The sequence below is a fragment of the Salmo salar genome, chromosome 04, assembly GCF_965601325.2.
Source record: "Salmo salar chromosome 04, fSalSal1, whole genome shotgun sequence".
NCBI lineage: Eukaryota > Metazoa > Chordata > Actinopteri > Salmoniformes > Salmonidae > Salmo > Salmo salar.
The window spans coordinates 5,001-30,141 of record NC_138294.1 but is presented as its reverse complement, the minus strand read 5'-3'; the positions used below and the strand labels follow the sequence as shown (position 1 = coordinate 30,141).

Here is a 25,141-nt window from a genome sequence, read left to right as displayed (position 1 = left end):
CCCCTCCCTCCCTCCCTTCCCTCCCTCTCCCTCCCTCCCTCCCCCTCCCTCCCTCCTCTCCCTCCCTCCCTCCCTCCCTCCCTCCCTCCCCTCCCTCCCTCTCTCCCTCTCCTCTCCCTCCCTCCCTCCTCCCTCCCTTCCCTCCCTCCCTCCTCCCTCCCCTCCCCTCCCTCCCTTCCTCCCTTCCCTCCTCCCCTCCCTCCCTTCCCTCCCTCCCTCCCTCTCCCTCCCTCCCTCCCTTCCCTCCCTCCCTCCTCCTCCCTCCCTCCCCCTCCCTCCCTCCCTCCCTCCCTCCCCTTCCCTTCCTCCTTCCCTCCCCTCCCTTCCCTCACCTTCCTCTCCCTCCCTTCCCTACCTTCCCTCCCTCCCTCCCTCCCTTCCCTACCCTCCCTTCCCTCCCTCCCTTCCCTCTCCCTCCCTTCCCTTCCCTCCCTCCCTTCCCTCTCCCTTCCTTCCCTTCCCTCCCTCCTTCCCTCTCCTTCCTTCCCCTCCCTCTCCCTCCTTCCTTCCCTCCCTCCTCCCTTCCCTCCTTCCCTCCCCTCCCCTCCCTCCCTCCCTCCCTCCCTCCCTTCCTTCCCTTCCCTCCCTCCCTCCCTTCCCTCCCCCTCCCTCCCTTCCCTTCCCTCCCTTCCCTTCCCTCCCTCCCTCCCTCCCTCCCTCCCTCCCTCCCTCCCTCCCCTCCCTCCCTCCCTCCCTCCCTCCCTCTCCTCCCTCCCTCCCCTCCCTCCTCCCTCCCTCCCCTCCCTCCCTCCTCTCTCTCCCTCCCTCTCCCTCCCTCCTCTCCCTCCCCCTCCTCCCTCCCTCCCCTCCCTCCCCTCTCCCTCCCTCCCTCCCTCTCCCTCCCTCCCCTCCCTCCCCTCCCCTCCCTCCCCTCCCTCCTCCCCTCCCTCTCCCTCCCTCCCTCCTCCTCCCCTCTCCCTCCCTTCCCTCCCTCCTCTCCCTCCCTCCCTTCCCTCCCTCCCTCCCTCCCTCCCTCCCCTCTCCCTCCCTCTCCCTCCCTTCCTCTCCCTCCCCTTCCCTCCCTCCCTCCCTCCCTCTCCCTCCCTCTCCTCCCTCCCTCCCTCCCTCCCTTCCCTTCCTCCCCTCCCTTCCCTCCCTCTCCCTCCCTCCCTCCCTCCCTCCCCTTCCCTCTCCCTTCCCTCCCTCCTCTCCCTTCCTCCCTCCCTCTCCTCTCCCTCTCCCTCCCTCCCTCTCCTCCCTCCCTTCCCTCCTCCCCTCCCTCCCTCCCTCCCTCCCTCCCTCCCTCCCTCCCTTCCTCCCTCCCTTCCTCCCTCCCTCCCTCCCTCCCTCCCTCCTCCCCTCCTTCCCTCCCTCTCCTCCTCTCCCTCCCTCCTTCCCTCCCTCCCTTCCTCCCTCCCTCCCTCCCTCCCTCCCTTCCCCTCCCTCCCTCCCTCCCTCCTCCCTCCTCCCTCCCTCCTTCCCTCTCTCCTCCTCCCTCCCTCCCTCCCTCCCTCCCCTCCCTCCTCTCCCTCCCCTCCCTCCCTCCCTCCCTCCCTCCCTCCCTTCCCTCCCTCCCTCCCTCCCTCCTCCTCCTTCCCTCCCTCCCTCCCTTCCCTCCCTCCCTTCCCTCCCTCCCTCCCTCCCCTCCCTCCCTCCTCCCTTCCCTTCCCTCCCTCCTTCCTTCCCTCCCTCCCTCCCTCCCTCCCTCCCTCCCCTCCCCTCCCTCCCTCCCTCCCTTCCCTCTCCTTCCCTCCTTCCCTCCCTCCCTTCCCTCTCCCCCTCCCTCCCTCCCTTCCCTCCCTCCTCCCTCCCTTCCTCCCTCCCTTCCTCCCTCCCTCCCTCCCTCCCCTCCCTCCCTCCCTCCCTCCCTCCCTCCCTCCTCTCCTCCCTCCCTCTCCCTCCCTCCCTCCTCCCTCCCCTCCCTCCCTCCCTCTCCTCTCCCCTCCCTTCCCTCCCTCCCTCCCTCCCTCCCTCCCTCCCTCCCTCCCCTCCTCCCTCCCTCCCTCCTCCCTCCCTCCCTCCCTCCCTCCCTCCCCTCCCTCCCTCCCTCCCTCCCTCCCTCCCTCCCTCCCCCTCCTCCCTCCCTCCCTCCTCCCTCCCTCCCTCCCTCCCCTCCCTCCCTCCCTCCTCCCTCCCTCCCTCCCTCCCTCCCCTCCCTCCCCCTCCCTCCCTCCCTCCCTCCTCCCTCCCTCCTCCCTCCCTCCCTCCTCCCTCCCTCCCTCCCTCCCTCCCTCCCTCCCCTCCCTCCCTCCTCTCCCTCCCTCCCTCCCTCCCTCCCTCCCTCCCTCCCTCCCTCCCTCCCTCCCTCCCTCCCTCCCTCCCTCCCTCCCTCCCTCCCTCCCTCCCTCCCCTCCCTCCCTCCCTCCCTCCCTCCCTCCCTCCCCTCCCTCCCTCCCTCCCTCCTCCCTCCCTCCCTCCCTCCCTCCTCCCTCCCTCCCCTCCCTCCCTCCCTCCCTCCCTCCCGGAGACACCACACTGACATCACGGAGACACCACACTGTCGTCACGGAGACGCCACACTGACGTCACGGAGACGCCACACTGTCGTCACGGAGACGCCCCGCTGTCGTCACGGAGACGCCACACTGACGTCACGGAGACGCCACACTGACATCACGGAGACACCACACTGACATCACGGAGACACCATACTGACATCACGGAGACACCACACTGTCGTCACGGAGACACCACACTGTCGTCACGGAGACACCACACTGTCGTCACGGAGACACCATACTGACATCACGGAGACACCACACTGTCGTCACGGAGACACCATACTGACATCACGGAGACACCATACTGTCGTCACGGAGACATCACACTGTCGTCACGGAGACACCATACTGACATCACAGAGACACCATACTGTCGTCACGGAGACACCATACTGACATCACGGAGACACCACACTGACATCACGGAGACACCACACTGTCGTCACGGAGACACCACACTGACATCACGGAGACACCATACTGTCGTCACGGAGACACCATACTGACATCACGGAGACACCACACTGACATCACGGAGACACCACACTGTCGTCACGGAGACGCCACACTGACGTCACGGAGACGCCACACTGTCGTCACGGAGACGCCCCGCTGTCGTCACGGAGACGCCACACTGACGTCACGGAGACGCCACACTGACATCACGGAGACACCACACTGACATCACGGAGACACCACACTGACATCACGGAGACACCATACTGACATCACGGAGACACCACACTGTCGTCACGGAGACACCACACTGTCGTCACGGAGACACCATACTGACATCACGGAGACACCACACTGTCGTCACGGAGACACCATACTGACATCACGGAGACACCATACTGTCGTCACGGAGACACCACACTGTCGTCACGGAGACACCATACTGTCGTCACGGAGACACCCCAAAAGTCAACCAGGTCTCACAGTGTGATGGCAGAATTAGACGTTCACCTATGTTTCTCAAACGTCAAATTTCAAAGTTGTTCCAAATGTCAAATGTCTAAGTGTTTAGGTATTCACTCCACTTTTGTAAGGTTAGGGTTCAGTTAAGGCATTAAGTCTGAATGGTTAAGTCTGTATTTGACGTCAACATCTGACTTTGGTTGTAAAGGTTGCATGTTTGAATTCAGCCACGGAAAGATGTTTTTGATATTTTGTTTAAAGCCTTAACCTTTATCCTTAACCATTCAGAATTAATGACTAACCTTAACCTTAACCCTTATCTTAACCGTTCAGAATTAATGACTAACCTTAACCCTTACCTTAACCATTTAGAATTAATGACTAACCTTAACCCTTACCTTAACCATTCAGAATTAATGACTAATCTTAACCCTTATCTTAACCATTCAGAATTAATGACTAACCTTAACCCTTACCTTAACCATTTAGAATGAATGACTAACCTTAACCCTTACCTTAACCATTCAGAATTAATGACTAACCTTAACCCTTACCTTAACCATTTAGAATTAATGACTAACCTTAACCCTTATCTTAACCATTCAGAATTAATGACTAACCTTAACCCTTACCTTAACCATTCAGAATTAATGACTAACCTTAAAATGTTCTGTTTGGAACCACTTCGGAATTTGAGATTTGAGAAACATGGATACACGTCTAATTCTGATGTGAGACTGAGAGCTTGTTGCAAAATGGTGTGTGTGTGTGTGATTCTGCCTTGTCCTTGTGTGTCTCTCTCTCTCTCTCTCTCTCTCTCTCAATTATACATCTCAGTATAACTCCAATCTAATGGAACATGATGATACACATTGAGGCAGATGCCAGGATCCATGGTGGAGCCACCCAGCCTGGTCCCTTTAGACTGTTATAATGGACTTGAATGGTCTGTCTGTGTGTGTGTGTGTGTGTGTGTGTGTGTGTGTGTGTGAGAGAGAGAGAGAGAGAGGGAGAGCGAGAGAGAGGGAGAGGGAGAGAGACACCCAGCCTGGTCACTTCAGACTGTCATAATGGACTTTAATAGTAGAGGTTTAATAGGGCCGATCGATGGGAGGATCTGAGGGTCCCAAATGGCTCCCTATTCCCTATGGGCCCTAGTCAAATGTAGTGCACTATGTAGGGAAGCATCCTGTGTCTGATTGCTGGCTCTCTCTCTCCCTGGTCCCTCTGAGGGCGATTACAGTGAAGAGAAGTAATAATCTGATATCATTATGGTCGATGGATACATGGCTCATCCATAACTGCTGCACTGTGTGTGTGTGGTGTGTGTGTGTGAGAGAGAGAAAGACATAGATAGAGAGTGAGGGTATGTCAACCGCGCACACACACACACACACACACACACACACACACACACACACACACACACACACACACACACCACCACTTTCCCGGTTTTATAGACTCTCTCCAACCTCCTACTTCCCCTCCTGTTGACTGAGTGGTTTTCTCTTTTCTGTCTCTCTTCTCCTGTTGCAACACTTTCCTCCCCATCCCCATATCCCTCTCTTCTCTCCTCTGTCCCAGTCTGTCTCTCTCCTCCTCTCTTCCTCTGTCCCAGTATCCCTCTCTCCTCCTCTCTTCCACTCTGTCTGTCCTCCTCTGTAGCTCTCCTCCTCTCCTCCTCTCTCCTTCTCTGTCCTCCTCTGTAGCTCTCCTCCTCTCTCCTCCTCTCCTTCTCTGTCCTCCTCTGTAGCTCTCCTCCTCTAATCCTATCTCCTCCTCTCCTTCTCTGTCCTCCTCTGTAGCTCTCCTCCTCTAACCCTCTCTCCTCCTCTGTCCTCCTCTGTAGCCCTCCTCCTCTCCTTCTCTGTCCTCCTCTGTAGCTCTCCTCCTCTAACCCTCTCTCCTCCTCTCCTCCTCTGTCCTCCTCTGTAGCTCTCCTCCTCTCCTCCTCTAACCCTCTCTCCTCCTCTCCTCCTCTGTCCTCCTCTGTAGCTCTCCTCCTCTCCTCCACTCTCTCTCTCCTCCTCTGTCCTCCTCTGTAGCTCTCCTCCTCTAACCCTCTCTCCTCCTCTCCTCCTCTGTCCTCCTCTGTAGCTCTCCTCCTCTCCTCCACTCTCTCTCTCCTCCTCTGTCCTCCTCTGTAGCTCTCCTCCTCTCCCACTCTGTTGCTCTCCTTCTCTCCACCTCTGTCAGAGTGTCCATCCCTCTCTCTTCCTCTCCTCCTCCTCCCAGCCTGTCCATCCCTGTGTGTTGAGATGTCGTCCCTACTGAGAAAAGAGATGCAGAGGATGTTGTTTAGACCTGAAGGACAGAAACTACAGAAGTTTATAGAGATACATGAAGCAACACCAGGAAGACATTTTCTCTGTGTCTACGGTAAAAATCAGCATCTTCTGTTTCATTTGTTTGATTTTATTGTTCATTTGTTTATTCAATCATCTTGCTTTCTTTTTTATTTTGTACGATTCTCTCCTTCTATTTCTCTTTCTAAATGATGTTCTGTCTGTTTCCGTGCGTTTTTTCTTCTTTTTAATGATGGATTGATGGTCCCGTGTGGCTCAGTCGGTAGAGTATGATGCTTGTAATGCCAGGGTTGTGGGTTCCAGTCCCACGTGTGACCAAATCTCTTTCTAAATGATGTTGTGGTTTTTCTTCTGTTTTCTTCCGTTCTTACTTTCCTTTGGTCTCTGATGCAGAGATGACGATGTTTCTGTTTTAGGTCTACTTGTTCTTTTTAATGACGGATGGATTGTTTTTTTCAAAGACCTCAGGGAAGTCTGTTGATGAGGAGGTTACTAGGGTCATATAACAAACTACATCTGCTATGGAAATTAGGCTTGAATAGTTTGTCTTTGGATACAGTCCGTGAACGTCACCAATAGAGGAGTGTTACTTCTACTCACTAATTGAATTTCCAATGCTGGATAACATCCGTTGTCCTCGGGAAAACGGCATCCCTTTTGGAACAATGCATTTTGTCCCTATTGGTAAAAACAACATTAGCTTTGCTTGAGAAAACGGCTTGACTATTCCTTTCCAAAACATAATTGTTGTCCTCTGGTCCACAGTGACCAAGACCAAAGAGGTGCAGCTGTGTGTGGTGAGATCTCGGAAATCACTGTATTCTGGATCAAACAAGTTGCTGAATTCCCAGAAATCCGGATCGAAAAAGAAGCTCAAGTCTCAGTTTTGCCTGAGTTCCTGCTTGGAGGACTCCTACCTGAGGACGGAAGTCTGGCTCCTCCAGGACCTCACTCTGCTGGACGGGCGGGATCCGGACGTGGTAAGGAACATCATTCTCAGATTTTGCATTACATCCGTGTTTACATTTAAGTGTTGACTCTAGGGGCTGCCATGATTCTGTCCTCACTGCAAGGTGAACATTACAACATTTGCTGTGACATTCTTCTTCTTCTTCTAGTCCCCCTTTGATGACCTCACCTCCCCTCTCTTCTCCCCCCCCCCCCCCCCCCCCCCCTCCCTGTAGGACGACCCGTGTTTCCTGATGCACTTCTCCACTGTGCGGTCGGTGACGGCCTTCAGCTGCGGCGCCAAGTACTGCATGGCGCGGGCCCTGGTTGCCCTGAGCGAAAAGCACTGCGGGCGACCTTTGACTCTGGTGAACTATGACCTGGCCTACATCAGTCCGTCGTCTATATATTTGAACAGAGGAGACTGTGTGGTGCTGATGCAGATATGTTTCTACGCTGCTAACCTGGTGTGTCTGTCCTTGTGCCCTGTACCTCTGGACTGACAGAGATATTTGGATTTGGATTTATTGTGGATCCCCAAGGCAGCAGCTACTCTTCCTGGGGTCCGGCAAAATGCAAGCAGTTATACCATTTTAGAGAGAGAGAAAGAGTCTGAGTGTGTGTGTGTGTGTGTGTGTGTGTGTGAGTGAATCATAGGCTCTACCATGTATCAAGAATACACTATTTAAAATGACTGTCTTTCCAGATTTCTAAGTCTCTGTGTTGCATGTACTTATAAACCTTCTGTCTCTGTTCTGATTCTGAACGTTCTAACACTGTTCCTCAAGCATGTGAAATGATTACAGCTAATAATCGGAATAAAATGTAACAACTTTCCTTTTGTCTTCTTATGTTCTCATTCCATCAGTTTGAGAAGTTTTTCATAATTTTTCTCTTTGAAATATCTTCCGTAGATGGCAGCAGCAAAACTAAATCAACAAACTCTGACATCATGCGGTTATTTTTGATGACCAAATCAAAGACAGTAGAGTGACAAGATGACCAAATCAAAGACAGTACAAGAATAAAGATGACCAAATCAAAGACAGTACAAGAATAAAGATGACCAAATCAAAGACAGTACAAGTATAAAGATGACCAAATCAAAGACAGTACAGTGTAAAGATGACCAAATCAAAGACAGTACAGTGTAAAGATGACCAAATCAAAGACAGTACAAGAATAAAGATGACCAAATCAAAGACAGTACAAGAATAAAGATGACCAAATCAAAGACAGTACAAGAATAAAGATGACCAAATCAAAGACAGTACAAGTATAAAGATGACCAAATCAAAGACAGTACAGTGTAAAGATGACCAAATCAAAGACAGTACAAGTATAAAGATGACCAAATCAAAGACAGTACAAGTAAAGATAGGCTGAAAGTGCTTCTCCAACAGAAATCCCCGATCACGGTTGTAGGTGAAGGCGATGTCATGGCGACGCTGGCTCGCTAAGCTCATGCGCAGAAACACGTCATCGGGTCTAACGGTCGTCTCTCGCCAAATTGCGCATGTGCAAGCCGTCAAAGACACTCCTTGACTTTCACGAGGTTGTAGTAACAACATGTTCACAACTACTTAAGACGTTGGCTCTGATCTAGGTAGTGCCTTTCGATTTCGAGAAAATTAACAACTATTGAAAAATCTTTCACTTCTCTCATTGATTTATCAAACTCCGGCCTGGTCTGTTTCGCGATGTTGCGCCTCTGGGTTTAGAAACTCTGTGACCAACTTTCCTGATCTAAAAAAAAAAAGAAAATACATTGTTTAATATTTACAGCTACATTATTACAATTATTACAACACTTCAAATAAATGAATTTAAATAAAAGGTATCAAATAAATTGGGTATAAAATGGTTTAGAAAAGGTTTTTTAACGACATTTGTCCGGATAGGCGCATGCGCAGGACCAGAGAACGGCCGCGTGCCTGGCGCCAAAATTCGAAAAGCGGAGGGGAGTGTTCTGTTGTTGACAGCACCAGCTCTCCTTATAGCGTCGTGGTTTTTACACGTTATTACAACATATCGAAAAGGATTACTTTGGAAATACTTTGGGGAAGGACAACGCAAAGATGCACATCAAATCTATTATCTTAGAAGGATTCAAGTCCTACGCGCAGAGGACAGAAATCAACGGATTTGATCCGCTCTTCAACGCTATTACTGGACTTAACGGGAGTGGAAAATCCAATATTCTCGACTCGATATGCTTTCTATTGGGGATAACCAACTTGTCTCAGGTAATATGCTACTTATTCATTAATACGCAGAGATGTTAGTTTTTATCCAGTGAGCTAAAGACATTTCCTTGACGTTAGCTAGCTAACGTTAGCTTACTGTGCCCAGGTTCATCGGCGGTTACAGTAACGTTAGTAGAGAAACTAGCGAGCTGTAACGTTATTTCCATCTGATCTTAACTTATCTCCCAGGTGCGAGCGGCCAATCTCCAGGATTTGGTGTACAAGAACGGTCAGGCCGGCATCACCAAAGCCACGGTGTCCATAACATTTGACAACGCAAACAAGAGCCAGAGTCCGCTTGGGTTCGAGACCCACGACGAAATCACGGTCACAAGACAGGTAAAGTTGTTCTCCTCTTGCCTCTATTCCAGTTTGTGGGAAGAGTAATGTTGATGAATAAAACATGTATGCCTTGCTCCAGCAGGTCCAAACTAAGGGATACTACTAGCTAACTACAACTTCTGTCAGGTGTTCTGATTGAACCTTTATGGCATAGCTGGTAGCTACTGCGTTAGGTCTGAAAATAGTCCCAACTAGGACGGTTCTCCTTCCCATAATCACTACACTAACTGTCCACTGACGTGATTTCTCAGCTGTATTGTTACTAGTCATGATTTTCACTGTGATGACGTGATTTCTCAGCTGTATTGTTACCAGTCACTCAAACTAGTCATGATGGTCATTGTGATGACGTCTCATGCGTCAATCACTGCACTGATGTTGACTGCTTACTACTGCGTTATTAGCTATTCATACTGACCTTAATGCCTTTCCTATAAAACTATTTATTACTTTACCTCATCCTCTTGTTCTACTCACAGATGGTGAGTAGCTATTATTAGTCAATCAAACTGTAGAGGACTCTCTTAAAAATGTTACTATGATGGAGTGGATTCTCAGTTCTCTGTGTCCTTCTCCAATCCCAGGTGGTGATAGGTGGTAGGAACAAGTACCTGATCAACGGGGTGAATGCCAACAACACCAGGGTACAGGATCTGTTCTGCTCTGTGGGACTCAACGTTAACAACCCCCACTTCCTCATCATGCAGGTAGGTGTTTAAACACCACAAGTACCTGGGGTGTGTTCATTAGTCCCACATTGTAGCAAAAAGTTCTAGAAATAACTTGAATCTTTATTTTTATATATTTATATACTTCTCTTTACAATATTTCAGGGGAGAATCACCAAGGTTCTGAACATGAAACCGCCTGAGGTAAGTCTATACACACACACACTGTAGAATCATGAAGTCTTGTAATTACTTGAAGCTTCCGTACTACACACACTCCACGCACGCTTCCTGTGGAAAGACAGACACACAAACACTCCTTTGCCCTCATCTCTACATCTCCTCTCTAACCTTCCTCTCTCCTCTGTAGATCCTAGCCGTGATAGAGGAGGCAGCAGGAACCAGGATGTAACTCTAACCTTCCTCTCTCCTCTGTAGATCCTAGCCATGATAGAGGAGGCAGCAGGAACCAGGATGTAACTCTAACCTTCCTCTCTCCTCTGTAGATCCTAGCCATGATAGAGGAGGCAGCAGGAACCAGGATGTAACTCTAACCTTCCTCTCTCCTCTGTAGATCCTAGCCATGATAGAGGAGGCAGCAGGAACCAGGATGTATGAGTGTAAAAAGATCAGCGCCCAGAAAACCATTGAGAAGAAGGAAGCCAAACTCAAAGAAATACAGACGGTGGGGCCGCCATTTTACCTGTGTTAACGTAGCTCTGTGTTTCCTGGTCCTGGGGACCCAAAGGGGTGCACGGTTTGTTTTTCTCTCTAGAAAACGAAGTTCAATTCTTCATCACGCCTTTAGTTGAATCTAGGTTCAACCCTGTGGCTCAGTTGGTAGAGCATGGTGTTTGCAACGCCAGGGTAGTGGGTTCGATTCCCACAGGGGGCCAGTACAAAAAAAAAAATGTCATGAAATGAAATGTATGCATTCACTACTGTAAGTCGCTCTGGATAAGAGCGTCTGCTAAATGACTAAAATGTAAATGTAAAAACTCTTCATCATTTAGTTGAATCTAGTGTGTTAGTGCTAGGGATCCCCAGGATTGGGGAAACGGACGTAGCTCCTACTATCAAAAATGGTGCCTTGGATTTTGGTCGCATTTGACTAATTTGTGTTTGGTTGTGTTCAGATCCTTAATGAAGAGATCACTCCTACCATGGAGAAGCTGAAGGAGGTAGGAAGTCCCGTTTTTTAAGATGAAATCATCACTTCAGCCCAATACAAGACCTTTCTATCTGTTTTGCCAATGTTTACATCCTTGTCCCCTGATGTGTGACCCTGGAATAATCACCCCCAAGGATCTTTAATACACGTTCCTTCCTGTCCATCCCATGTGACTCAGTTGGTAGAGCATGGCACTTGTAATGCCAGGGGTTGTGGGTTCGATTCCCACGGGAGACCAGTAGAAATGAATAATGTATGCATTTCAGTAGAGTAAGTGGTTCTGGATAAGAGCGTCTGCTAAATGACTCGTATGTAAATGTCTCCCCTTCATTAACCATCTTTATCCTTTCTGTCTTCCTTCACGGTCCTCTGTCCGTCTCTCCGTCCTCTCTCCGTCCCTGTGTCCTCCTGTAGGAGCGTTCTTCATACCTGGAGTACCAGAAGTTGATGAGGGAGATAGAACACCTGAGTCGTCTGTACGTGGCCTGGCTGTTTGTCTGCGCTGAGGAGACCAAGGTACACACACACACACACACTGAAGGTCCTGTGTGGAATATTACCTCATGTTTTAGCTGCTGTGGTGTCTTGTCATGTTGTGGTGTCTTGTTGTTGTGTTGTGGTGTCTTGTTGTTGTGTTGTGGTGTCTTGTTGTTGTGTTGTGGTGTCTTGTTGTTGTGTTGTGGTGTCTTGTTGTCGTGTTGTGGTGTCTTGTTGTTGTGTTGTGGTGTCTTGTTGTTGTGCTGTGGTGTCTTGTCATGTTGTGGTGTCTTGTTGTTGTGTTGTGGTGTCTTGTTGTCGTGTTGTGGTGTCTTGTTGTTGTGTTGTGGTGTCTTGTTGTTGTGTTGTGGTGTCTTGTTGTCGTGTTGTGGTGTCTTGTTGTTGTGTTGTGGTGTCTTGTTGTTGTGCTGTGGTGTCTTGTCATGTTGTGGTGTCTTGTCATGTTGTGGTGTCTTGTTGTTGTGTTGTGGTGTCTTGTAAGCCCAGCAATGTCCGTTGGGGATGAATAACAAAGTGAATGTGATTGAATTCACTGTGATTTGGGTTCACAGGTGAAGTTTAATGGAACTGTTGTTGATTTAAATCTCAGGTCAAGTCAGCGGAGGACCTGAAGGTAATGCAGGACTCCATCACTCAGCTGCAGGCCAGCATGGCAGAAAACGAAAACAAGGTCCAGGAACTCTCCGCCCAGATACAGGAACTGCAGAAGAAGAGGGACCAAGTAATGAAATGCTATTCAATTCAATACAACTTTATTAATCCATTCTGGGAGCGTTGGAGAAGAAAAAACACGTGTTGCAGATAACATAGAACACGGATGGGCACCACTTCTCTAATGTGAATGAATGATTGTGGCAGATCTATGCAACACGTTTCTATCTGCAGCTGTTGAATCTCATTGAATGAGCCCTTTGGTCACGGACAGTTATATTTCAAACATTTGGCTTGGAGGTTATTATATTTGACTATGTTCTGTCGGGTGTCCTGGTGCCTGTCGGGGGGGGTGTCCTGGTGCCTGTCTGGGGGGGGGGGGGGGGGGTGTCCTGGTGCCTGTCGGGGGGGTGTCCTGGTGCCTGTCGGGGGGGGTGTCCTGACGCCTGTCTGTCTCTCCTGCCCTACAGGAGGTTGGTGGAGTGCTGAAGGGTTTAGAGGAGACTCTGTCTGAGGTCCAGAGGGTCGATGCTAAAGCCCAGAGTGCTGTGGACATGAAGAAACAGAACCTGACAGAGGAGACCAAGAAGAGGAAGGAACTGGTGAAGAGCATGGAGGAGGTGAGAGGAGGGAGGATGAAGAGAGAGGGTGTGAGGGGGAGGGGGTGTAGCGGTGGTGTGTGTGTGTGTGAGAGAGAGAGGAAGACGAGCAGACAGCCTGAAATATGACTAACTAAAACCACTGTCTCTCTGTCTCTGTCCGTGTTCCCCCCAGGATAAGAAGATGCTAGTTGTTAAGGAAGGAGAGGTATCCAAGGTAGCAAAGAAGCTGTCTGCCCTACAGGAGGAAGGTCAGAAGGACAGCGCCGCCCTAGAGGCAGCACAGAGTCACTTCAAGGCTGTGTCCGCAGGGCTGTCCACCAATGAGGACGGGGAAGAGGCCACGCTCGCCGGACAGATGATGACCTGCAAGAACGACATGAGTAAAGCTGACACCGAGGCCAAACAGGTGAGAATGGATTGGTTCATAATGGAATATATATGCAGCACTGTTGATTGATTTGAGTAAAGCTGACACAGGCCCAACAGGTGACGATGACCTCTGACCTCTATCTGACCTACGACCTTCAAAGAATGCAAACTGAATGAGAATGACGACCTCAATAAAAGAGTTGTGAATCACAGTTCTTCCTGCTGCGTTGGATGAGTATCTCTAAGGCTTCATTCTCTTCCTGTCGGTTGTTCTCCCCAGGCCCAGATGAAGCTGAAGCATGCCCAGCAGGAGTTGAAGGCCAAGCAGGCGGAGGTGAAGAAGATGGACTCTGGTTACCAGAAAGACCAGGAGGCCTTCAACACTGTCAAGAAGAACAAGGAGAAACTAGAGGCTGATATGGAGAAACTACAGTACCAAGGTAGAGGAGAGAGAGAAACTACAGTACCAAGGTAGAGGAGAGAGAGAGAGAAACTACAGTACCAAGGTAGAGGAGAGAGAGGGAGAAACTACAGTACCAAGGTAGAGGAGAGAGAGAGAGAAACTACAGTACCAAGGTAGAGGAGAGAGAGGGAGAAACTACAGTACCAAGGTAGAGGAGAGAGAGAGAGAGAAACTACAGTACCAAGGTAGAGGAGAGAGAGGGAGAAACTACAGTACCAAGGTAAAGGAGAGAGAGGGAGAAACTACAGTACCAAGGTAGAGGAGAGAGAGAGGAGAAACTACAGTACCAAGGTAGAGGAGAGAGAGAGAAACTACAGTACCAAGGTAGAGGAGAGAGAGAGAAACTACAGTACCAAGGTAGAGGAGAGAGAGGAGAAACTACAGTACCAAGGTAGAGGAGAGAGAGAGAAACTACAGTACCAAGGTAGAGGAGAGAGAGAGAAACTACAGTACCAAGGTAGAGGAGAGAGAGAGAGAAACTACAGTACCAAGGTAGAGGAGAGAGAGAGAGAAACTACAGTACCAAGGTAGAGGAGAGAGAGAGAGAAACTACAGTACCAAGGTAGAGGAGAGAGAGAGAGAAACTACAGTACCAAGGTAGAGGAGAGAGAGAGAGAAACTACAGTACCAAGGTAGAGGAGAGAGAGAGAGAAACTACAGTACCAAGGTAGAGGAGAGAGAGAGAGAAACTACAGTACCAAGGTAGAGGAGAGAGAGAGAGAAACTACAGTACCAAGGTAGAGGAGAGAGAGAGAGAAACTACAGTACCAAGGTAGAGGAGAGAGAGAGAGAAACTACAGTACCAAGGTAGAGGAGAGAGAGAGAAACTACAGTACCAAGGTAGAGGAGAGAGAGAGAAACTACAGTACCAAGGTAGAGGAGAGAGAGAGAGAAACTACAGTACCAAGGTAGAGGAGAGAGAGAGAAACTACAGTACCAAGGTAGAGGAGAGAGAGAGAAACTACAGTACCAAGGTAGAGGAGAGAGAGAGAAACTACAGTACCAAGGTAGAGGAGAGAGAGAGAGAAACTACAGTACCAAGGTAGAGGAGAGAGAGAGAAACTACAGTACCAAGGTAGAGGAGAGAGAGAGAGAAACTACAGTACCAAGGTAGAGGAGAGAGAGAGAGAAACTACAGTACCAAGGTAGAGGAGAGAGAGAGAAACTACAGTACCAAGGTAGAGGAGAGAGAGAGAAACTACAGTACCAAGGTAGAGGAGAGAGAGAGAAACTACAGTACCAAGGTAGAGGAGAGAGAGAGGAAACTACAGTACCAAGGTAGAGGAGAGAGAGAGAAACTACAGTACCAAGGTAGAGGAGAGAGAGAGAGAAACTACAGTACCAAGGTAGAGGAGAGAGAGAGAGAAACTACAGTACCAAGGTAGAGGAGAGAGAGAGAGAACTACAGTACCGGAGAGAGAGAAACTACAGTACCAAGGTAGAGGAGAGAGAGAAACTACAGTACCAAGGTAGAGGAGAGAGAGAGAAACTACAGTACCAAGGTAGAGGAGAGAGAGAGAGAACTACAGTACCAAGGTAGAGGAGAGAGAGAGAGAGACTACAGTACCAAGGTAGAGGAGAGAGAGAGAGAAACTACAGTACCAAGGTAGAGGAGAGAGAGAGAGAAACTACAGTACCAAGGTAGAGGAGAGAGAGAGAGAAACTACAGTACCAAGGTAGAGGAGAGAGAGGAGAAACTACAGTACCAAGGTAGAGGAGAGAGAGAGAGAAACTACAGTACCAAGGTAGAGGAGAGAGAGAGAGAAACTACAGTACCAAGGTAGAGGAGAGAGAGAGAGAAACTACAGTACCAAGGTAGAGGAGAGAGAGAGAAACTACAGTACCAAGGTAGAGGAGAGAGAGGAGAAACTACAGTACCAAGGTAGAGGAGAGAGAGAGAAACTACAGTACCAAGGTAGAGGAGAGAGAGAGAGAACTACAGTACCAAGGTAGAGGAGAGAGAGAGAGAAACTACAGTACCAAGGTAGAGGAGAGAGAGAGAGAACTACAGTACCAAGGTAGAGGAGAGAGAGAGAGAAACTACAGTACCAAGGTAGAGGAGAGAGAGAGAAACTACAGTACCAAGGTAGAGGAGAGAGAGAGAGAAACTACAGTACCAAGGTAGAGGAGAGAGAGAGAAACTACAGTACCAAGGTAGAGGAGAGAGAGAGAGAAACTACAGTACCAAGGTAGAGGAGAGAGAGAGAAACTACAGTACCAAGGTAGAGGAGAGAGAGAGAGAAACTACAGTACCAAGGTAGAGGAGAGAGAGAGAGAAACTACAGTACCAAGGTAGAGGAGAGAGAGAGAGAAACTACAGTACCAAGGTAGAGGAGAGAGAGAGAAACTACAGTACCAAGGTAGAGGAGAGAGAGAGAGAAACTACAGTACCAAGGTAGAGGAGAGAGAGAGAGAAACTACAGTACCAAGGTAGAGGAGAGAGAGAGAAACTACAGTACCAAGGTAGAGGAGAGAGAGAGAGAAACTACAGTACCAAGGTAGAGGAGAGAGAGAGAGAACTACAGTACCAAGGTAGAGGAGAGAGAGAGAGAAACTACAGTACCAAGGTAGAGGAGAGAGAGAGAGAAACTACAGTACCAAGGTAGAGGAGAGAGAGAGAGAAACTACAGTACCAAGGTAGAGGAGAGAGAGAGAGAAACTACAGTACCAAGGTAGAGAGAGAGAGAGAGAAACTACAGTACCAAGGTAGAGGAGAGAGAGAGAGAAACTACAGTACCAAGGTAGAGGAGAGAGAGAGAGAAACTACAGTACCAAGGTAGAGGAGAGAGAGAGAGAAACTACAGTACCAAGGTAGAGGAGAGAGAGAGAGAAACTACAGTACCAAGGTAGAGGAGAGAGAGAGAGAAACTACAGTACCAAGGTAGAGGAGAGAGAGAGAGAAACTACAGTACCAAGGTAGAGGAGAGAGAGAGAGAAACTACAGTACCAAGGTAGAGGAGAGAGAGAGAGAAACTACAGTACCAAGGTAGAGGAGAGAGAGGAGAAACTACAGTACCAAGGTAGAGGAGAGAGAGAGAAACTACAGTACCAAGGTAGAGGAGAGAGAGAGAAACTACAGTACCAAGGTAGAGGAGAGAGAGAGAGAAACTACAGTACCAAGGTAGAGGAGAGAGAGAGAGAAACTACAGTACCAAGGTAGAGGAGAGAGAGAGAGAAACTACAGTACCAAGGTAGAGGAGAGAGAGAGAGAAACTACAGTACCAAGGTAGAGGAGAGAGAGAGAGAAACTACAGTACCAAGGTAGAGGAGAGAGAGAGAGAAACTACAGTACCAAGGTAGAGGAGAGAGAGAGAGAAACTACAGTACCAAGGTAGAGGAGAGAGAGAGAGAAACTACAGTACCAAGGTAGAGGAGAGAGAGAGAGAAACTACAGTACCAAGGTAGAGGAGAGAGAGAGAAACTACAGTACCAAGGTAGAGGAGAGAGAGAGAAACTACAGTACCAAGGTAGAGGAGAGAGAGAGAGAAACTACAGTACCAAGGTAGAGGAGAGAGAGAGAGAAACTACAGTACCAAGGTAGAGGAGAGAGAGAGAGAAACTACAGTACCAAGGTAGAGGAGAGAGAGAGAGAAACTACAGTACCAAGGTAGAGGAGAGAGAGAGAGAAACTACAGTACCAAGGTAGAGGAGAGAGAGGAGAAACTACAGTACCAAGGTAGAGGAGAGAGAGAGAGAAACTACAGTACCAAGGTAGAGGAGAGAGAGAGAGAAACTACAGTACCAAGGTAGAGGAGAGAGGAGAGAAACTACAGTACCAAGGTAGAGGAGAGAGAGAGAGAAACTACAGTACCAAGGTAGAGGAGAGAGAGAGAGAAACTACAGTACCAAGGTAGAGGAGAGAGAGAGAGAAACTACAGTACCAAGGTAGAGGAGAGAGAGAGAGAAACTACAGTACCAAGGTAGAGGAGAGAGAGAGAGAAACTACAGTACCAAGGTAGAGGAGAGAGAGAGAGAAACTACAGTACCAAGGTAGAGGAGAGAGAGAGAGAAACTACAGTACCAAGGTAGAGGAGAGAGAGAGGAGAAACTACAGTACCAAGGTAGAGGAGAGAGAGGGAGAAACTACAGTACCAAGGTAGAGGAGAGAGAGAGAGAAACTACAGTACCAAGGTAGAGGAGAGAGAGAGAGAAACTACAGTACCAAGGTAGAGGAGAGAGAGAGAGAAACTACAGTACCAAGGTAGAGGAGAGAGAGAGAGAAACTACAGTACCAAGGTAGAGGAGAGAGAGAGAGAAACTACAGTACCAAGGTAGAGGAGAGAGAGAGAGAAACTACAGTACCAAGGTAGAGGAGAGAGAGAGAGAAACTACAGTACCAAGGTAGAGGAGAGAGAGAGAGAAACTACAGTACCAAGGTAGAGGAGAGAGAGAGAGAAACTACAGTACCAAGGTAGAGGAGAGAGAGAGAGAAACTACAGTACCAAGGTAGAGGAGAGAGAGAGAGAAACTACAGTACCAAGGTAGAGGAGAGAGAGAGAGAAACTACAGTACCAAGGTAGAGGAGAGAGAGAGAGAAACTACAGTACCAAGGTAGAGGAGAGAGAGAGAGAAACTACAGTACCAAGGTAGAGGAGAGAGAGAGAGAAACTACAGTACCAAGGTAGAGGAGAGAGAGGAGAAACTACAGTACCAAGGTAGAGGAGAGAGAGGAGAAACTACAGTACCAAGGTAGAGGAGAGAGAGAGAGAAACTACAGTACCAAGGTAGAGGAGAGAGAGAGAGAAACTACAGTACCAAGGTAGAGGAGAGAGAGAGAGAAACTACAGTACCAAGGTAGAGGAGAGAGAGAGAGAAACTACAGTACCAAGGTAGAGGAGAGAGAGAGAGAAACTACAGTACCAAGGTAGAGGAGAGAGAGAGAGAAACTACAGTACCAAGGTAGAGGAGAGAGAGAGAGAAACTACAGTACCAAGGTAGAGGAGAGAGAGAGAGAAACTACAGTACCAAGGTAGAGGAGAGAGAGAGAGAAACTACAGTACCAAGGTAGAGAGAGAGAGAGAGAAACTACAGTACCAAGGTAGAGGAGAGAGAGAGAGAAACTACAGTACCAAGGTAGAGGAGAGAGAGAGAGAAACTACAGTACCAAGGTAGAGGAGAGAGAGAGAGAAACTACAGTACCAAGGTAGAGGAGAGAGAGAGAGAAACTACAGTACCAAGGTAGAGGAGAGAGAGAGAGAAACTACAGTACCAAGGTAGAGGAGAGAGAGAGAGAAACTACAGTACCAAGGTAGAGGAGAGAGAGAGAAACTACAGTACCAAGGTAGAGGAGAGAGAGAGAGAAACTACAGTACCAAGGTAGAGGAGAGAGAGAGAGAAACTACAGTACCAAGGTAGAGGAGAGAGAGAGAGAACTACAGTACCAAGGTAGAGGAGAGAGAGAGAGAAACTACAGTACCAAGGTAGAGGAGAGAGAGAGAGAAACTACAGTACCAAGGTAGAGGAGAGAGAGAGAAACTACAGTACCAAGGTAGAGGAGAGAGAGAGAGAAACTACAGTACCAAGGTAGAGGAGAGAGGGAGAAACTACAGTACCAAGGTAGAGGAGAGAGAGAGAGAAACTACAGTACCAAGGTAGAGGAGAGAGAGAGAGAAACTACAGTACCAAGGTAGAGGAGAGAGAGAGAAACTACAGTACCAAGGTAGAGGAGAGAGAGAGAGAAACTACAGTACCAAGGTAGAGGAGAGAGAGAGAGAAACTACAGTACCAAGGTAGAGGAGAGAGAGAGAGAAACTACAGTACCAAGGTAGAGGAGAGAGAGAGAGAAACTACAGTACCAAGGTAGAGGAGAGAGAGAGAGAAACTACAGTACCAAGGTAGAGGAGAGAGAGAGAGAAACTACAGTACCAAGGTAGAGGAGAGAGAGAGAGAGAAACTACAGTACCAAGGTAGAGGAGAGAGAGAGAGAGAAACTACAGTACCAAGGTAGAGGAGAGAGAGAGAGAGAAACTACAGTACCAAGGTAGAGGAGAGAGAGAGAGAAACTACAGTACCAAGGTAGAGGAGAGAGAGAGAGAAACTACAGTACCAAGGTAGAGGAGAGAGAGAGAGAAACTACAGTACCAAGGTAGAGGAGAGAGAGAGAGAAACTACAGTACCAAGGTAGAGGAGAGAGAGAGAGAAACTACAGTACCAAGGTAGAGGAGAGAGAGAGAAACTACAGTACCAAGGTAGAGGAGAGAGAGAGAGAAACTACAGTACCAGGTAGAGAGAGAGAGAGAGAAACTACAGTACCAAGGTAGATGAGAGAGAGAGAGAGAACTACAGTACCAAGGTAGAGGAGAGAGAGAGAGAAACTACAGTACCAAGGTAGAGGAGAGAGAGAGAGAAACTACAGTACCAAGGTAGAGGAGAGAGAGAAACTACAGTACCAAGGTAGAGGAGAGAGAGAGAAACTACAGTACCAAGGTAGAGGAGAGAGAGAGAGAAACTAGAGTACCAAGGTAGAGGAGAGAGAGAGAGAAACTACAGTACCAAGGTAGAGGAGAGAGAGAGAGAAACTACAGTACCAAGGTAGAGGAGAGAGAGAGAAACTACAGTACCAAGGTAGAGGAGAGAGAGAGAGAAACTACAGTACCAAGGTAGAGGAGAGAGAGAGAGAAACTACAGTACCAAGGTAGAGGAGAGAGAGAGAGAAACTACAGTACCAAGGTAGAGGAGAGAGAGAGAGAAACTACAGTACCAAGGTAGAGGAGAGAGAGAGAGAAACTACAGTACCAAGGTAGAGGAGAGAGAGAGAGAAACTACAGTACCAAGGTAGAGGAGAGAGAGAGAGAAACTACAGTACCAAGGTAGAGGAGAGAGAGAGAAACTACAGTACCAAGGTAGAGGAGAGAGAGAGAGAAACTACAGTACCAAGGTAGAGGAGAGAGAGAGAAACTACAGTACCAAGGTAGAGGAGAGAGAGAAACTACAGTACCAAGGTAGAGGAGAGAGAGAGAGAAACTACAGTACCAAGGTAGAGGAGAGAGAGAGACTACAGTACCAAGGTAGAGGAGAGAGGGAGAAACTACAGTACCAAGGTAGAGGAGAGAGAGAGAAACTACAGTACCAAGGTAGAGGAGAGAGAGAGAAACTACAGTACCAAGGTAGAGGAGAGAGAGAGAAACTACAGTACCAAGGTAGAGGAGAGAGAGAGACTACAGTACCAAGGTAGAGGAGAGAGAGAGAAACTACAGTACCAAGGTAGAGGAGAGAGAGAGAAACTACAGTACCAAGGTAGAGGAGAGAGAGAAACTACAGTACCAAGGTAGAGGAGAGAGAGAGAAACTACAGTACCAAGGTAGAGGAGAGAGAGAGAGAAACTACAGTACCAAGGTAGAGGAGAGAGAGAGAAACTACAGTACCAAGGTAGAGGAGAGAGAGAGAGAAACTACAGTACCAAGGTAGAGGAGAGAGAGAGAGAAACTACAGTACCAAGGTAGAGGAGAGAGAGAGAAACTACAGTACCAAGGTAGAGGAGAGAGAGAGAAACTACAGTACCAAGGTAGAGGAGAGAGAGAGAGAAACTACAGTACCAAGGTAGAGGAGAGAGGGACAATATTTAGGAGTAGAACCTGCTGAATGCTTTCACTACAATAATTAGGGGTAAAATGTTGATCCTGGTGTTGACGTCTGATGTGTTGTTTATCAGATGGGAAGGAGGAGGGTCTTCTGGACAGGAAGAGACAGCTGAACCGTGAGGTCACCACCCTCAGAAATACCTACGAGAGTCTGATGTCCCGCTTCCCTAACCTACGCTTCGACTACAGGTACGCCGTGTGTGGGGTCACCCAGAGAGACTTACAGTAGGGAGTCATTTAGCAGACTCTCTTATCCAGACAGACTTACAGTAGAGAGTCATTTAGCAGACTCTCTCATCCAGAGAGACTTACAGTAGGGAGTCATTTAGCAGACTCTCTTATCCAGAGAGACTTACAGTAGGGAGTCATTTAGCAGACTCTCTTATCCAGAGAGACTTACAGTAGGGAGTCATTTAGCAGACTCTCTTATCCAGAGAGACTTACAGTAGGGAGTCATTTAGCAGACTCTCTTATCCAGAGAGACTTACAGTAGGGAGTCATTTAGCAGACTCTCTTATCCAGACAGACTTACAGTAGGGAGTCATTTAGCAGACTCTCTTATCCAGAGAGACTTACAGTAGGGAGTCATTTAGCAGACTCTCTCATCCAGAGAGACTTACAGTAGAGAGTCATTTAGCAGACTCTCTTATCCAGACAGACTTATAGTAGGGAGTCATTTAGCAGACTCTCTCATCCAGACAGACTTATAGTAGGGAGTCATTTAGCAGACTCTCTTATCCTGACAGACTTACAGTAGGGAGTCATTTAGCAGACTCTCTCATCCAGACAGACTTATAGTAGGGAGTCATTTAGCAGACTCTCTTATCCAGAGAGACTTACAGTAGGGAGTCATTTAGCAGACTCTCTTATCCAGAGAGACTTACAGTAGAGAGTCATTTAGCAGACTCTCTTATCCAGAGAGACTTACAGTAGGGAGTCATTTAGCAGACTCTCTTATCCAGAGAGACTTACAGTAGAGAGTCATTTAGCAGACTCTCTTATCCAGACAGACTTACAGTAGGGAGTCATTTAGCAGACTCTCTTATCCAGAGAGACTTACAGTAGGGAGTCATTTAGCAGACTCTCTTATCCAGAGAGACTTACAGTAGGGAGTCATTTAGCAGACTCTCTTATCCAGAGAGACTTACAGTAGGGAGTCATTTAGCAGACTCTCTTATCCAGAGAGACTTACAGTAGGGAGTCATTTAGCAGACTCTCTTATCCAGACAGACTTACAGTAGAGAGTCATTTAGCAGACTCTCTCATCCAGAGAGACTTACAGTAGGGAGTCATTTAGCAGACTCTCTTATCCAGAGAGACTTACAGTAGGGAGTCATTTAGCAGACTCTCTTATCCAGACAGACTTACAGTAGGGAGTCATTTAGCAGACTCTCTTATCCAGAGAGACTTACAGTAGGGAGTCATTTAGCAGACTCTCTCATCCAGAGAGACTTACAGTAGAGAGTCATTTAGCAGACTCTCTTATCCAGACAGACTTATAGTAGGGAGTCATTTAGCAGACTCTCTCATCCAGACAGACTTATAGTAGGGAGTCATTTAGCAGACTCTCTTATCCTGACAGACTTACAGTAGGGAGTCATTTAGCAGACTCTCTCATCCAGACAGACTTATAGTAGGGAGTCATTTAGCAGACTCTCTTATCCAGAGAGACTTACAGTAGGGAGTCATTTAGCAGACTCTCTTATCCAGAGAGACTTACAGTAGAGAGTCATTTAGCAGACTCTCTTATCCAGAGAGACTTACAGTAGGGAGTCATTTAGCAGACTCTCTTATCCAGAGAGACTTACAGTAGAGAGTCATTTAGCAGACTCTCTTATCCAGACAGACTTACAGTAGGGAGTCATTTAGCAGACTCTCTTATCCAGAGAGACTTACAGTAGGGAGTCATTTAGCAGACTCTCTTATCCAGAGAGACTTACAGTAGGGAGTCATTTAGCAGACTCTCTTATCCAGAGAGACTTACAGTAGGGAGTCATTTAGCAGACTCTCTTATCCAGAGAGACTTACAGTAGGGAGTCATTTAGCAGACTCTCTTATCCAGAGAGACTTACAGTAGAGAGTCATTTAGCAGACTCTCTCATCCAGAGAGACTTACAGTAGGGAGTCATTTAGCAGACTCTCTTATCCAGAGAGACTTACAGTAGGGAGTCATTTAGCAGACTCTCTTATCCAGACAGACTTACAGTAGGGAGTCATTTAGCAGACTCTCTTATCCAGAGAGACTTACAGTAGGGAGTCATTTAGCAGACTCTCTCATCCAGAGAGACTTACAGTAGAGAGTCATTTAGCAGACTCTCTTATCCAGACAGACTTATAGTAGGGAGTCATTTAGCAGACTCTCTCATCCAGACAGACTTATAGTAGGGAGTCATTTAGCAGACTCTCTTATCCTGACAGACTTACAGTAGGGAGTCATTTAGCAGACTCTCTCATCCAGACAGACTTATAGTAGGGAGTCATTTAGCAGACTCTCTTATCCAGAGAGACTTACAGTAGGGAGTCATTTAGCAGACTCTCTTATCCAGAGAGACTTACAGTAGAGAGTCATTTAGCAGACTCTCTTATCCAGAGAGACTTACAGTAGGGAGTCATTTAGCAGACTCTCTTATCCAGAGAGACTTACAGTAGAGAGTCATTTAGCAGACTCTCTTATCCAGACAGACTTACAGTAGGGAGTCATTTAGCAGACTCTCTTATCCAGAGAGACTTACAGTAGGGAGTCATTTAGCAGACTCTCTTATCCAGAGAGACTTACAGTAGGGAGTCATTTAGCAGACTCTCTTATCCAGAGAGACTTACAGTAGGGAGTCATTTAGCAGACTCTCTTATCCAGAGAGACTTACAGTAGGGAGTCATTTAGCAGACTCTCTTATCCAGAGAGACTTACAGTAGGGAGTCATTTAGCAGACTCGCTTATCCAGGAGACTTACAGTAGGGAGTCATTTAGCAGACTCTCTTATCCAGAGAGACTTACAGTAGGGAGTCATTTAGCAGACTCTCTTATCCAGAGAGACTTACAGTAGGGAGTCATTTAGCAGACTCTCTCATCCAGAGAGACTTACAGTAGGGAGTCATTTAGCAGACTCTCTCATCCAGAGAGACTTACAGTAGGGAGTCATTTAGCAGACTCTCTTATCCAGAGAGACTTACAGTAGGGAGTCATTTAGCAGACTCTCTTATCCAGACAGACTTACAGTAGGGAGTCATTTAGCAGACTTATCCAGAGAGACTTACAGTAGGGAGTCATTTAGCAGACTCTCTTATCCAGACAGACTTACAGTAGGGAGTCATTTAGCAGACTCTCTTATCCAGACAGACTTACAGTAGGGAGTCATTTAGCAGACTCTCTTATCCAGGAGACTTACAGTAGTGAGTCATTTAGCAGACTCTCTTATCCAGGAGACTTACAGTAGTGAGTCATTTAGCAGACTCTCTTATCCAGAGAGACTTACAGTAGGGAGTCATTTAGCAGACTCTTATCCAGAGAGACTTACAGTAGGGAGTCATTTAGCAGACTCTCTCATCCAGACAGACTTACAGTAGGGAGTCATTTAGCAGACTCTCTTATCCAGACAGACTTACAGTAGGGAGTCATTTAGCAGACTCTCTTATCCAGACAGACTTACAGTAGGGAGTCATTTAGCAGACTCTCTTATCCAGAGAGACTTACAGTAGGGAGTCATTTAGCAGACTCTCTTATCCAGAGAGACTTACAGTAGGGAGTCATTTAGCAGACTCTCTTATCCAGAGAGACTTACAGTAGAGAGTCATTTAGCAGACTCTCTTATCCAGAGAGACTTACAGTAGGGAGTCATTTAGCAGACTCTCTTATCCAGAGAGACTTACAGTAGGGAGTCATTTAGCAGACTCTCTTATCCAGAGAGACTTACAGTAGGGAGTCATTTAGCAGACTC

The 25,141-nt window shown here is 48.0% G+C and overlaps 2 protein-coding genes across 2 annotated transcripts in view; both read left to right on the top strand.

Annotated features, from left to right (window-relative positions):
- Window positions 1–4,866: 4,866 nt before the first annotated feature.
- LOC123733118 (exocyst complex component 1-like) lies at window positions 4,867–7,453 on the top strand. Its single transcript, XM_045712480.2, has 3 exons — window positions 4,867–5,741; window positions 6,434–6,648; window positions 6,853–7,453. Exons 1-3 carry the CDS (start codon window positions 5,621–5,623, stop codon window positions 7,117–7,119), a joined length of 603 nt encoding a protein of 200 aa, XP_045568436.1. The 5' UTR covers window positions 4,867–5,620; the 3' UTR covers window positions 7,120–7,453.
- A 744-nt stretch (window positions 7,454–8,197) lies between these two features.
- The window catches only part of LOC106596099 (structural maintenance of chromosomes protein 2), a gene marked incomplete at its 3' end in the record, with an annotated part of 20,635 nt that continues 3,691 nt past the window's right edge, over window positions 8,198–25,141 (top strand). Inside the window, 12 exon segments of the mRNA XM_082973952.1 lie at window positions 8,198–8,862; window positions 9,052–9,201; window positions 9,789–9,911; window positions 10,038–10,076; window positions 10,447–10,557; window positions 11,009–11,053; window positions 11,458–11,559; window positions 12,131–12,262; window positions 12,663–12,812; window positions 12,967–13,200; window positions 13,444–13,603; window positions 21,278–21,395. Coding sequence (XP_082830078.1) covers window positions 8,695–8,862; window positions 9,052–9,201; window positions 9,789–9,911; window positions 10,038–10,076; window positions 10,447–10,557; window positions 11,009–11,053; window positions 11,458–11,559; window positions 12,131–12,262; window positions 12,663–12,812; window positions 12,967–13,200; window positions 13,444–13,603; window positions 21,278–21,395 — 1,532 coding nt within the window.